The sequence below is a fragment of the Hordeum vulgare genome, chromosome 3H, assembly GCF_904849725.1.
Source record: "Hordeum vulgare subsp. vulgare chromosome 3H, MorexV3_pseudomolecules_assembly, whole genome shotgun sequence".
Taxonomy (NCBI): Eukaryota; Viridiplantae; Streptophyta; class Magnoliopsida; order Poales; family Poaceae; genus Hordeum; species Hordeum vulgare.
Window position 1 is genome coordinate 114,143,800 of NC_058520.1, and position 14,383 is coordinate 114,158,182.

The window sequence follows — 14,383 nt, forward strand, 5'->3', positions numbered from 1 at the left end:
CAACATTGAAGACCGAGTATATTTAGAAGCGAAGACCCGTGGAGATATCAGTTAGAGGGTGCTTGGATACGTTTTAGTCCCATGATTAAAAGTAATGAGACTGAAACTTGCTAGTCCCACCCATGCTTGGATCCAAATACTAAAGAGACTAAAATCAAGTTAATAAGCATTTATTATCCTTCAAACCCTCCAATCGAGAACTTGCTGAAGAGTTCAATGAGGAGAGAGATGACTAATGCACATTTTAGTACGGGTACCCGTGACTAAAATATTTTAGCCTCAAGACTTGTTTTAGCCTCTATTTAGTCAGGGGTGCTTGAAACTTTAGCCTCTTAAAGAGACTAGTTTTAGTCAGACTAGTTTTAGGTGGTGTTTCTTTACAAGGACTTTTTGCTCTAGGGACTAAAAAAATTCCCTTTTAGTCCCATGTGAAAGAAACAGGAGGAACTTTTAGGGACTAAAAGGGGGTGTTTGGGACTAAAGGAAGAAGTCCCTATGAGAGGGACTTTTTTGACACATTTTCCAACAATGTCCCTACTTTTAGCATGTCATTTAATAACTTCTAGCACATTATTAGGGGTAACATGGTCTTTTTGCATGTCATTTAATGACTTTTAGTCTCTGTTTAGTCCCTGAAAAGAAACGGGTAGGGACTAGGGACTTTTTAGTTAGGACTAAAAAAGTCCTAGGACTTTTTAAAAAAACAGGACCTTAGTCCCTTGGATCCAAGCACCCTCTTACTCACTGTACAATCCAAATGTACCGTCTAATTAATCACATTAAACAATAGTAGTACTACTTAATTACCTCTGTAATTTCCCCTCCAGTTTTTTTTTACCTCTGTAATTACGCGACGTCCGCATTACACCAGCGCATAGACTACGTCCACGCGGAAAACCAGCCCCGCTTCGTCGCGCCCGTCCTTTTCGCCTCGGTTCCGGGCATATATTTTCCACACCGCAAATGGCCAAAAACCCCGTAAAAGCAAAACCCACCCGCGACTAATCGACGCCATTAGCGAGAGCACGAGCGCGGCACATCGCATCGCATCGCACGCGAACCTTCCCCCCTCCTCCTCCCCTCCCGCACTCCAGTCCTGAGCCTGCACCCGCCTCTGTAGAATCCCATTCCCACCAACCAATCCGCCCCGCGATTTGATCAGGGCCGGTGCCCGCTGCTCGTCGGCGTGTGGCGTGTGCGTCGACTGTCGAGGCGGCCGCGCGGATGGCAGCGGTGGCGGAGGGCTCGCCCGCGGCCGCGCAGGCGGCTTCCGCGGCAGCGGCGGCGGCAGCCGCGGCCAAGGAGGCGGAGTACCACAAGGACGTGCAGAAGCTGGTGGACCTGCTGTCCAAGCTGAATCCGGCCGCCAAGGAGTTCGTCCCGTCCTCCGCGGCCGCGACGCCCAGGAAGGGGCTGTCGGCGGACGCGCCCGTGTTCTACTACGGCTCGATCGGAGGCCGCAACGGGGGGATCGGCGCCGACGCCGGGTACATTGGGTACCAGCAGCGCATGGTAAAATTCCGCACCAGCCTCTTTACCGGCATCAATCATTCAGGGGCTGGACTTAATTGGGTTGGAAGGCTCGGATCGTTGCGGGTGGTCTTCCGTTGTGATGGGATTTGATTAGCTTTTTGCGTTAGTTGATACGTTAGGATTGGATACGTTATCTTTTCCCCTCATTTGTGTTGGGTGGCGTTACCGGGGGTTGGTGGTTTGCGTGGGGTGGTTGTTGGCCTTCTTTAGTGAAAGCCTTGCCCTGTTCTTCTTTCCGAGGTTCCCTTGGTTATAGTGAGGTGTCGCTTCAGAGTCACGACTAGTGCACTATCTATCTGTGAGATGTGTTTTCTATGCTGCTTAGATCGTCGGTGTGTTTGATTAATATTCTGGGTTTTAGAGTACTATCGATTCGGTTTGTTTTGGGTAAAACATCTCAGTTCATGTGAGTTGTAAAGCTATGCTGTGCTAGTGTTCTGTATTTTGTAGATGATGATTACACGATTCTACAGTGGCAGGATCTCATTCTAGAAAGTTATTCTCCTATCTAAACAAGTAAGCGTATCATTTTACTTAAAAATTCAGATAGATGTAAAAATCCAAATATTAAACATATCATATCTGTAACTGTCATCTAATCTACTCGTACACCTTCCTATAATTAGGTAGTCTCTGAATCTAGCAATTCAGTCCAGAGAAAACATAATTTGGAATGAGGATTTCTTTTCAGTTTGGTAGAGCCATTCATTTTTAGATATCGAAACTTGAGACTAGACTTTTCCGTAATTTTGATTTAGATGTCTGTTGTTTAATAATAGTATGATTCTTCTCCAGTCCAGCTGCTTGTAATAGTTAAGGTTGGATAGTATGATTCTATTGGAAAGGCAAAAGACACAAGCAGGAATAATAAGTGATGTGTGTTTTCCTTTCCGCTAGAGGAGGAATTTTGTAGATAATGAGAGGAGGAATGGATATATCAATCATGGAAGGAGGAGGACAAACGAGAGGGCAAGGCGTGCAGACAGGGAAGAGAGCATCCGGCGAACTGTTTATGTCTCCGAACTCGACCATACTGTGAGTAATTGGTGATTGTTTTAGTTTGCACAGCTATATTCTTGAGTGCCTGTTAGATCTAACAATTTTGACCATCTTTTAGGTGACAGAGGAAAGACTTGCTGAAATCTTTGCTAATTGTGGGCAAGTAAGTAACTTTAACTTGAAGGATTGAGGTGTACTGAAATTAGAAACTAGAAATGCTACACAGAGACGTTAGTCTATTTAGCTGCTTTCTCAAATCAGCTTGATACAATAATACTTGGATGGGTTTTAGTAATTGTGGTTATATACTTGTTATAAATTTATTCGATCAACATGATTTCTCTGTTTTCTGTTTCGTAGATTTTACGTATCTTTGGTTATCAAAAGTCAGATAGGGGAAGAATTGTTAAAAGAAAAATTACTTGCAAGCACATTGTGATTTACTTCTGTATAAAGTATTTTGTAACGCAACTATCTGTATAATCTCCTCTGTTACTCTGATGCTGGCGATCTGCAAATATGTGAAACTATTTTTTTTCTCTGTCCTGAAGGTTGTGGACTGCAGAATCTGTGGTGATCCAAACTCTGTTATGAGGTTTGCATTCATTGAGTTCGCTGGTGAAGGTATTATATCTTCATGTGCTACATTTACGTTTCTCAGCAGTTAATTGATGGTTTGATACATGGTACATTCGCGCAGAGGGTGCTAGAGCTGCACTTAACCTTGGTGGCACAATGCTTGGGTTCTACCCTGTTAGAGTCTTGCCTTCAAAGACAGCTATCTTACCTGTGAATCCAAAGTTTCTTCCAGCGGTAAGTTGTTTGGTTTTCACCTTCTGTGACACCTATTCTGTAATCCACAGTTACTAATAATAGTATCCTATTCTGCCTGGCCCAGACGGAGGATGAGAAGGAAATGGTCATACGGACGGTTTATTGTACAAATATAGATAAGAAGGTACCCATCTATGTTCTACTTTGTTATCTTATTGTCTTTCACTTGCTCATTTTCTCATCATACGTTTCTTTATATGGAGGTTCTTAATTTAGCTGTGAGATAACTGAGACAGGACGATGAAATTAAATGTTTTGTTACATTTTACCTGTTTTTCTGCAGGTTACCCAATTAGATGTAAAGAGTTTCTTTGAAGAACTTTGTGGCGAGGTGAGCTATTGTGCAAATCCAATCATCCTGGTGCATAGCTTTTAAACAAGTATCGTGGCTGCTTAATGTTTCTGTTGTTATAATTGCTGCTTGGTAAAATGTGTTATCTTTGCAGGTCTCTCGTTTGAGACTTCTAGGTGACAATGTACATTCAACAAGGATTGCTTTTGTTGAGTTTGTCAATGTAAGAACTAAGTGCCTTTTTATCCATAGCCTAACTCCTGATTTAGTTGAATGATTTCCTACTAGGTTATTATCATTACTTGAAATTACTAGCTGTGATATTTGTTAACCAAGTGCATGGCCAGCGCCTGTAGTTTTTGCATGTTCTGAGAACAGGCCCATATTCTAGCATCTGTATCCCACTACTCCTGTTTGATGTTTTCACATGAATACAAACTATAATAATATTAGTCATTGTTCCTACTTTCAACCATTTAATTCCACTGTTTCCTTTGGAGTGTTAACCAATTGCCATTATAGTACTTGCTCGAAAGTTCTGTAGGATGCCTTCCTGAACACCATTTTCCTTAGACTAGCCAGATATTGTATATTGGTATGTTGCCAAGTTTTGAGGTTATAAGCAAATGAACGTGTGCCATGGTTCTTTCGTCATTCAAAAGTAGTTTGTCCAGAATCAGGAGACAAGCTTGCGTGAGCTCCCCAAGACTGATCCGTGACATAACTCCATGAAGTTCCTTGGAGTTAGAAATGATTCGGAATTTGATGGGCATTCCCCCACAAAACACTTGCACAACAACATGATCATGTCTGATTGTGTTATATTTGCACTCTAGTGAATAAGTAGCATGCTAAATACTGAAGAGCATTTTGTACTACCTCCGATCCAAAATTACTGTCGCAGTTTTGAACTAACCCAAGTTCAAAAGTGCGACCCTTATTTTGGATCGGGGGAGTAATTTCCAATATTTTGACTGTCCCTTGCTTTTCAGTTATACTCCCTCTGTACCAAAATAATTGTAGTTGCGGCGAATTAGACTAGTTCTTCTCAACTACAATCATTTAGGTACAGAGGAAATATATTCTTATGGTACATTCTTGTCTTAATACTGCATGGCATATCTCCCCATCCTTGAAAGCCATTTCATATGTGGGTTTTGACAGTCACTTGTCATTTTAAACACTCGCAATTACAGGCTGAGGGTGCTATCCAGGCTCTGAATTGCAGTGGGATGATTTTGGGCACACTGCCAGTCAGGCATGACCCCCTGACTCCTATCCATTTATGTTCCCTACCCAAAATTCAGATATCTGTGTATTTGCTAACCTTGGTGGCATTGTGGTTCAGGGTGAGCCCTTCCAAGACCCCGGTGAAGCCCCGTTTAAATCGGGTGGTGTCAAACTGACTGCTTCGGCGACACACTGGATTGTTCACGGGAAGGCTGCCTGACCATCACCTATAGCTTCCGCGATCCAGTGACATTATGATGTTTCTGCTTAGATCCTTGCAACGGAAGAGCGATTTCTTCCTTTAACCATCCCTTTTGCGAAACTGTTGGAAAGGGACTGGACGAATCAGACCCTTGAGAGTCCCTCATCTCGCAGACAAATCTGTGATGGATGGAGCAAACCATTAGAAAAACCTGCCATTCAGAGTAATTTCTGTGGCTAAAACATGTTTCCTTGTTATCTATTTCATTGGCTGTTATTACTGTCAAAACGAATGATAATTTAACGTCTTTACCTTGCGATCGTCACTACTATCTCTATGGTTTTCTTTGCTGCTCCTCCATTTTTGTTGAAACCTGCGAGCCTTTGCAGCTCGACCACCCTGTTTTCCAAAAGTTGTAGTGCACAAGTTGACTGATCATGTACACTCTGCATGGAAGGTAAGAGCAACTTCAACAGACGCGTAGTGACTCGGCGCGTTAAAATATTTTTCAGGTGCAAAGTTCCCTTTTTTTAGCACGGCATGGCGCTTGCTTCAGCAGGGGTCTAAAAAAAATGCTTTTTTTAGTACGGCATGGCGCTTGCTTCAGCAGGGGTCTAAAAAATGGACACGACGAAACAGCTTCAGCAGGCGCTGCAAAAAGCAGCACGTGAGCAGCCAGACGTCTGGCGGCGAGCGCGGAAACCACAAGACATTATGACGTTTTTCAAACGTAAAAAATATATGTATTTGAGCTACATAGCTTAGTTTAATTGCATGGCGTAATTCAAAATCACCCAACAAGTTCATGACAAATAAAAATTCACGCAAACAAATGACACATGAACAATCATGTCTCACTTTCTTCTTCCTCTTCTTCATCCTCGGAAGAAGACGATTCTTCGTCCGTGTCCTTATTGCGAGCCATGCATCCATTCATGTGACCATCTTCAATGGCATCATGGAAAGCTATGCGAGGCACATCAAAAACCATGCGTCCACCCATGTCACCTCGAGATGCTCCCATGCCCCCCGTGAGAGAACCAAAAGCTCTGAAGCCATCAATGCCTCCCGTAGATGCTCTCATGCCTCCCATGCCTTCCATTCCGTCCATGGTAGCTCCAAAGCGCCCCATGCCTTCCATATGCTTGTTTCCAATCCTCCTATGGTAGCTCCTATGCCTCTAAAGCCTCCCATGGCCATGGATCTTTTTTGGGCCAAAACTTCATCACGGGAAAGATTGATGAACTCCTTTTGCATATTATCGAAGGTAGATGTGTCCGTGAAGAACAAGTGCTTCTCCCTTTTCAATAATCTAGCTCGCTCCTCGATGGTCAATTTCTTCTCCTCCAATGCCACCTTCCTCTCCTTGGCCGCCACCCTCCTCTCCTCGGCCGCCAACCTCCTCTCCTCGGCTACCGCATCTTGGCTCCTTGCCATCCTCCTCACCTTGGTTGCTTCCTTTCTTGCCTCCAAAAAAGCATCCATAACATTCTTGAACTCATCATCTCCTCTCCTCTTCTTCTTTTCTTTTGCATCTTTGTTACTTCCATTTGGTCTTTTTGGCTTGGAGTAGGTAACCGAGTTTGGTGTAGGGCTCCACTTGCCATCATCACGTGATGCCTCCTCCTCCTCCCCATCATCCAAATCAATACCCGCCTTGCTTTTCTTGCTCTCCTCTTGGTCATCATGGGTCTTCCACTTCTCTACATCCTTTGAAAGCATAAATTGCTCCCTAAGGTGGTTTTGGTAATTAATCACAACATATGCATCATTGGACTAATGATCTTATCCAAGTATATTTCAGATAAGTCCAGAGATGCCTTGGCTATAAGATTGTGAGGAGATGCCTCTTGATGCAAGGAAAATAATAGGATTGGCTCAAGATTCAAGCAAGAAGACTCTACATTTTACATTTATGAGAAATCACTTTGAGTCCATAGGAAAGCCAATACTATTAAAAGGGGGTGAGATATTATGATGAATTGGTTGCTCAAGTGCTTAGAGGTAGCCGCGAAAAATACTCAGCCATTCTCCCACAAAATATCTCTGTCCAAACCCAAACCTGCAAAATAGGTGCCACCAACTATTTCCATTCGGCCCTACCAATTTTACACTTAACAAATCCTATGCCAAACCCTACCATCTCGGTACCACCAACTTTCACATCGGTGCCGTCGAGACTTAGTGACTAACTTTCTGTTGAGAAGATTTCAAGATTCGGAATTTCTGAGTTTGAAATTGGTCTCACCGAGATTTTGAAACTGTTCCAGGTTATCCTATCAGTATCACCGAGATTCCTATATCGGTCTCACCAAGAATTCAAAAGTTGCCACATCTAGTGCAACTCAGTACCATCGAGATTCATTTCGGTGTCACCGAGTTGGGCAATAATGTTGTAACGGTTCGATTTTGGGGGATGCCTATATATACCCCTCCACCTACCTCTCATTCGCAGAGGATGCACTCAGAACACACTTACACTTGCCAGATCCATTTTTCTAAGAGAGAGCCACCTACTCATGTGTTGAGATCAAGAGATTCCATTCCAACCATTTAAACCTTGATTTCTATCCTCCCCAAGTTGCGTTCCACAAGATCAATCTCTTCTACCCCTGCCAAATCTGAGAGAGGGTGGTTGAGTGTTGAGGAGACTACCTTTTGAATCACAAGAGCAAGGAGTTCATCGTTCTACCACATCTAATACCTTTTGGAGGGTGGTGCCTTCTAGATTGGTTAGGTGTCGCTTGGGTGTCTCCTACTTCGTGCTGTGGCGTTGAACCTGTTGGAATTATGCCCTAGAGGCAATAATAAATGTATAGTTATTATTATAATTCCTGTATCAAGATAATAGTTTATTATCCATGCTATAATTGTATTGAATGAAGACTTATTTACATGTGTGGATACATAGACAAAACACCGTCCCTAGCATGCCTCTAGTTGGCTAGCCAGTTGATCAATGATAGTCAGTGTCTTCTGATTATGAACAAGGTGTTGTTGCTTGATAACTGGATCACGTCATTGGGAGAATCACGTGATGGACTAGACCCAAACTAATAGACGTAGCATGTTGATCGTGTCATTTTGTTGCTACTGTTTTCTGCGTGTCAAGTATTTATTCCTATGACCATGAGCTCATATAACTCACTGACACCGGAGGAATGCTTTGTGTGTATCAAACGTCGCAACGTAACTGGGTGACTATAAAGATGCTCTACAGGTATCCCCGAAGGTGTTAGTTGAGTTAGTATGGATCAAGACTGGGATTTGTCACTCCGTGTGACGGAGAGGTATCTCGGGGCCCACTCGGTAATACAACATCACACACAAGCCTTGCAAGCAATGTAACTTAGTGTAAGTTGCGGGATCTTGTATTACGGAACGAGTAAAGAGACTTGCCGGTAAACGAGATTGAAATAGGTATGCGGATACTAACGATCAAATCTCGGGCAAGTAACATACCGAAGGACAAAGGGAATGACATACGGGATTATACGAATCCTTGGCACTGAGGTTCAAACGATAAGATCTTCGTAGGATATGTAGGATCCAATATGGGCATCCAGGTCCCGCTATTGGATATTGACCGAGGAGTCTCTCGGGTCATGTCTACATAGTTCTCGAACCCGCAGGGTCTGCACACTTAACGTTCGACGTTGTTTTATGCGTATTTGAGTTATATGGTTGGTTACCGAATGTTGTTCGGAGTCCCGGATGAGATCACGGACGTCACGAGGGTTTCCGGAATGGTCCGAAAACGAAGATTGATATATAGGATGACCTCATTTGATTACCGGAAGGTTTTCGGAGTTACCGGGAATGTACCGGGAATGACGAATGGGTTCCGGGGGTTCACCGGAGGGGGGCAACCCACTCCGGGGAAGCCCATAGGTATTTGGGGGGGTCACACCAGCCCTTAGTGGGCTGGTGGGACAGCCCACCAAATCCTATGCGCCAAGGAAGAGAAAATATCAAAGGAAAGAAAAAAAAAAGGGAGAGGTGGGAAGGGGGAAGGACTCCCTCCTACCAAACCAAGTAGGACTCGGTTTGGGGGGGGAGAGTCCTCCCCCCTGGCTCGGCCGACCCCTTGGGGTTCCCTTGGACCCCAAGGCAAGGTCTCCCTCCCTCCTCCTATATATATGGGGCTTTTAGGGCACATTTGAGACGACTTTCTCACGGCTGCCCGACCACATACCTCCATAGTTTTTCCTCTAGATCGTGTTTCTGCGGAGCTCGGGCGGAGCCCTGCTGAGACAAGATCATCACCAACCTCCGGAGCGCCGTTACGCTGCCGGAGGACTCTTCTACCTCTCCGTCTCTCTTGCTGGATCAAGAAGGCCGAGATCATCGTCGAGCTGTACGTGTGCTGAACGCGGAGGTGCCGTCCGTTCGGTACTAGATCGTGGGACTGATCGCGGGATTGTTCGCGGGGCGGATCGAGGGACGTGAGGACGTTCCACTACATCAACCGCGATCTCTAATCGCTTCTGCTGTACGATCTACAAGGGTACGTAGATCACTCATCCCCTCTCGTAGATGGACATCACCATGATAGGTCTTCGTGCGCGTAGGAAAATTTTTGTTTCCCATGCGACGTTCCCCAACAGTGGCATCATGAGCTAGGTTCATGCGTAGATGTCTTCTCGAGTAGAACACAAAAGGTTTTGTGGGCGGTGATGTGCGTTTTGCTGCCCTCCTTAGTCTTTTCTTGATTCCGCGGTATTGTTGGATTGAAGCGGCTTGGACCGACATTACTCGTACGCTTACGAGAGACTGGTTTCATCGTTACGAGTAACCCCCTTTGCTCAAAGATGACTGGCAAGTGACGGTTTCTCCAACTTTAGTTGAATCGGATTTGACCGAGGAGGTCCTTGGATGAGGTTAAATAGCAACTCATATATCTCCGTTGTGGTGTTTGCGTAAGTAAGATGCGATCCTACTAGATACCCTTGGTCACCACGTAAAACATGCAACAACAAAATTAGAGGACGTCTAACTTGTTTTTGCAGGGTATGATTGTGATGTGATATGGCCAATGATGTGATGTGATATATTGGATGTATGAGATGATCATGTTGTAATAGAAATATCGACTTGCACGTCGATGGTACGGCAACCGGCAGGAGCCATAGGGTTGTCTTTATACTAACATATGTGCTTGCAGATGCGTTTACTATTTTGCTAGGATGTAGCTTTAGTAGTAATAGCATAGGTAGCACGACAACCCCGATGGCAACACGTTGATGGATGATCATGGTGTGGCGCCGGTGACAAGAAGATCGTGCCGGTGCTTTGGTGATGGAGATCAAGAAGCACGTGATGATGGCCATATCATGTCACTTATGAATTGCATGTGATGTTAATCCTTTTATGCACCTTATTTTGCTTAGAACGACGGTAGCATTATGAGGTGATCTCTCACTAAAATTTCAAGACAAAATTGTGTTCTCCCCGACTGTGCACCGTTGCTACAGTTCGTCGTTTCGAGACACCACGTGATGATCGGGTGTGATAGACTCAACGTTCACATACAACGGGTGCAAAACAGTTGCGCACGCGGAACACTCGGGTTAAGCTTGACGAGCCTAGCATGTGCAGACATGGCCTCGGAACACATGAGACCGAAAGGTCGATCATGAATCATATAGTTGATATGATTAGCATAGGGATGCTTACCACTGAAACTACTCTCGACTCACGTGATGATCGGACTTGGGATAGTGTAAGTGAATCATGAACCACTCAAATGACTAGAGAGATGTACTTTTTGAGTGGGAGTTTAGCACATAATTTGATTAAGTTGAACTCTAATTATCTTGAACATAGTCTAAGTCCACTTTAAATATATTTGTGTTGTAGATCATGGCTCACGCAAGTGTCATCCTCAATTTTAATACGTTCCTAGAGAAAGCTAAGTTGAAAGATGATGGAAGCAACTTTGTAGACTGGGCTCGTAATCTTAAGCTAATCTTACAAGCTGGAAAGAAGGATTATGTCCTTAATGCTGCGCTAGGAGATGAACCACCCGCTACGGCTGATCAGGATGTTAAGAACGCTTGGCTAGCACGTAAGGAGGACTACTCAATAGTTCAATGTGCAGTCTTGTATGGCTTAGAGCCGGGACTTCAACGTCGCTTTGAGCGTCATGGAGCATTTGAGATGTTCCAGGAGTTGAAGTTTATCTTTCAGAAGAACGCCCGGATCGAGAGGTATGAGACCTCCGATAAATTCTATGCTTGCAAGATGGAGGAAAGCTCGTTTGTCAGTGAACATGTGCTCAAAATGTCTGGGTACTCAAACCGTCTAGCTGAGCTAGGGATTGAACTCCCGCAAGAAGCTATCACTGACAGAATCCTCCAATCACTGCCGCCAAGCTATAAAGGCTTTGTGTTGAACTACAACATGCAAGGGATGAACAAGTCTCCCGGCGAGTTGTTTGCGATGCTGAAAGTCGCAGAGTCTGAACTCCGTAAAGAGCATCAAGTGTTGATGGTGAGCAAGACCACTAGTTTCAAGAGAAACGGCAAAGGCAAGAAGGGCAATTCGAAGAAGAGCGGCAAGCCTGTTGCCAATCCGCCGAAGAAACCCAAGGCTGGACCTAAGCCTGAAACAGAGTGCTTCTATTGCAAGGGTATGGGTCACTGGAAGCGCAATTGCCCCAAGTATCTGGCAGATAAGAAGGCGGGCAAAGAAAAATCAGGTATATTTGATATACATGTTATTGATGTGTACTTAACCGGCTCTCGTAGTAGTGCCTGGGTATTCGATACCGGTTCTGTTGCTCACATTTGCAACTCGAAACAGGAACTGCGGAATAGACGGAAGCTGGCGAAAGACGAAGTGACGATGCACGTAGGAAACGGTTCCAAGGTTGATGCAATCGCCGTCGGCACCGTGTCACTTCAACTACCATCAGGATTAGTGATGAACTTAAATCATTGTTATTTAGTGCCTGCGTTGAGCATGAACGTTATATCTGGATCTTGTTTATTGCGAGACGGTTACTCTTTTAAGTCTGAGAATAATGGTTGTTATATTTCTATGAGTAACATCTTTTATGGTCATGCACCGAATGTGAGAGGATTGTTCATATTGAATCTTGATAGAGATACACATATACATAACATTGAGACCAAAAGAGTTAGAGTAAACAATGATAGCACCATATTTTTGTGGCACTGCCGCTTAGGTCATATTGGTGTAAAGCGCATGAAGAAACTCCATGCTGATGGACTTTTGGAGTCACTTGACTTTGATTCACTTGACACGTGCGAACCATGCCTCATGGGCAAGATGACTAAGACTCCGTTCTCCGGAACAATGGAGCGTGCAAGTGACTTGTTGGAAATCATACATACCGATGTATGTGGTCCAATGAGCGTGGAGGCACGCGGCGGATATCGTTATTTTCTCACCTTCACTGACGATCTAACTAGATATGGTTATGTCTAGTTGATGAAGCACAAGTCTGAAACATTTGAAAAGTTCAAGCAATTTCAGAGTGAAGTGGAAAATCATCGTAACAAGAAGATCAAGTTCCTACGGTCTGATCGTGGGGGTGAGTATCTGAGTTTCGAGTTTGGTACTTGTTGGAAATATGCCCTAGAGGCAATAATAAATTAGTTATTATTATATTTCTTAGTTCATGATAATCGTTTATTATCCATGCTATAATTGTATTGATTGGAAACACAATACTTGTGTGGATACATAGACAAAACACTGTCCCTAGTAAGCCTCTAGTTGACTAGCTCGTTGATCAAAGATGGTCAAGGTTTCCTGGCCATAGGCAAGTGTTGTCACTTGATAACGGGATCACATCATTAGGAGAATCATGTGATGGACTAGACCCAAACTAATAGACGTAGCATGTTGATCGTGTCATTTTGTTGCTACTGTTTTCTGCGTGTCAAGTATTTATTCCTATGACCATGAGATCATATAACTCACTGACACCGGAGGAATGCTTTGTGTGTATCAAACGTCGCAACGTAACTGGGTGACTATAAAGATGCTCTACAGGTATCTCCGAAGGTGTTAGTTGAGTTAGTATGGATCAAGACTGGGATTTGTCACTCCGTGTGACGGAGAGGTATCTCGGGGCCCACTCGGTAATACAACATCACACACAAGCCTTGCAAGCAATGTAACTTAGTGTAAGTTGCGGGATCTTGTATTACGGAACGAGTAAAGAGACTTGCCGATAAACGAGATTGAAATAGGTATGCGGATACTGACGATCGAATCTCGGGCAAGTAACATACCGAAGGACAAAGGGAATGACATACGGGATTATACGAATCCTTGGCACTGAGGTTCAAACGATAAGATCTTCGTAGAATATGTAGGATCCAATATGGGCATCCAGGTCCCGCTATTGGATATTGACCGAGGAGTCTCTCGGGTCATGTCTACATAGTTCTCGAACCCGCAGGGTCTGCACACTTAAGGTTCGACGTTGTTTTATGCGTATTTGAGTTATATGGTTGGTTACCGAATGTTGTTCGGAGTCTCGGATGAGATCACGGACGTCACGAGGGTTTCCGGAATGGTCCGGAAACGAAGATTGATATATAGGATGACCTCATTTGGTTACCGGAAGGTTTTCGTGCATTACCGGAAAAGTTTCGGGCTCATCGGTAGTGTACCGGGAGTGCCGGGAGGGGTGCCGGGGACCATGGGGAGGGGTGTCACGCCCCAAGGGGTCTCATGGGCTATGGGAAGAGATAAACCAGCCCCTAGTGGGCTGGAATAAGTTCCCACTAAGGCCCATAAGGTTTGAGAAGGAAAAAACACAAGGTGGAAAGAGTTTCCAAGTGGGAAGGTGGAATCCTACTCCAAGTAGGATCGGAGTAGGACTCCTCCACCTCCAATTTCGGCCAAACCTTTAGGTTTTGAGGCTGCCTCCTCCCCTCCCTCCCACCTATATATACGGAGGTTTTAGGGCTGATTTGAGACGACTTTCTCACGGCTTCCCGACCACATACCTCCATAGTTTTTCCTCTAGATCGCGTTTCTGCGGAGCTCGGGCGGAGCCCTGCTGAGACAAGATCATCACCAACCTCCGGAGCGCCGTCACACTGCCGGAGAACTCTTCTACCTCTCCGTCTCTCTTGCTGGATCAAGAAGGCCGAGATCATCGTCGAGCTGTACGTGTGCTGAACGCGGAGGTGCCGTCCGTTCGGTACTAGATCGTGGGACTGATCGCGGGATTGTTCGCGGGGCGGATCGAGGGACGTGAGGACGTTCCACTACATCAACCGCGTTCTCTAACGCTTCTGCTGTACGATCTA

General features: G+C 44.7%; 1 protein-coding gene across 1 annotated transcript; it reads left to right on the forward strand.

Moving 5' to 3' along the window:
* The first annotated feature begins 970 nt into the window (after positions 1–970).
* LOC123443168 (polyadenylate-binding protein-interacting protein 11-like) lies at positions 971–5,415 on the forward strand. Its single transcript, XM_045119460.1, has 10 exons — positions 971–1,512; positions 2,431–2,568; positions 2,651–2,695; positions 3,084–3,156; positions 3,233–3,345; positions 3,431–3,490; positions 3,650–3,697; positions 3,813–3,881; positions 4,855–4,916; positions 5,007–5,415. Exons 1-10 carry the CDS (start codon positions 1,225–1,227, stop codon positions 5,062–5,064), a joined length of 954 nt encoding a protein of 317 aa, XP_044975395.1. The 5' UTR covers positions 971–1,224; the 3' UTR covers positions 5,065–5,415.
* Positions 5,416–14,383: the final 8,968 nt, after the last annotated feature.

Coding starts and splice junctions, on each gene's coding strand:
- LOC123443168 (XM_045119460.1), top strand. CDS start 1,225: ATGGCAGCGGTGGCGGAGGGCTCGCCCGCGGCCGCGCAGGCGGCTTCC. Junction 1,513..2,430: donor TTGGGTACCAGCAGCGCATG/GTAAAATTCCGC, acceptor CCTTTCCGCTAG/AGGAGGAATTTTGTAGATAA. Junction 4,917..5,006: donor TTGGGCACACTGCCAGTCAG/GCATGACCCCCT, acceptor ATTGTGGTTCAG/GGTGAGCCCTTCCAAGACCC.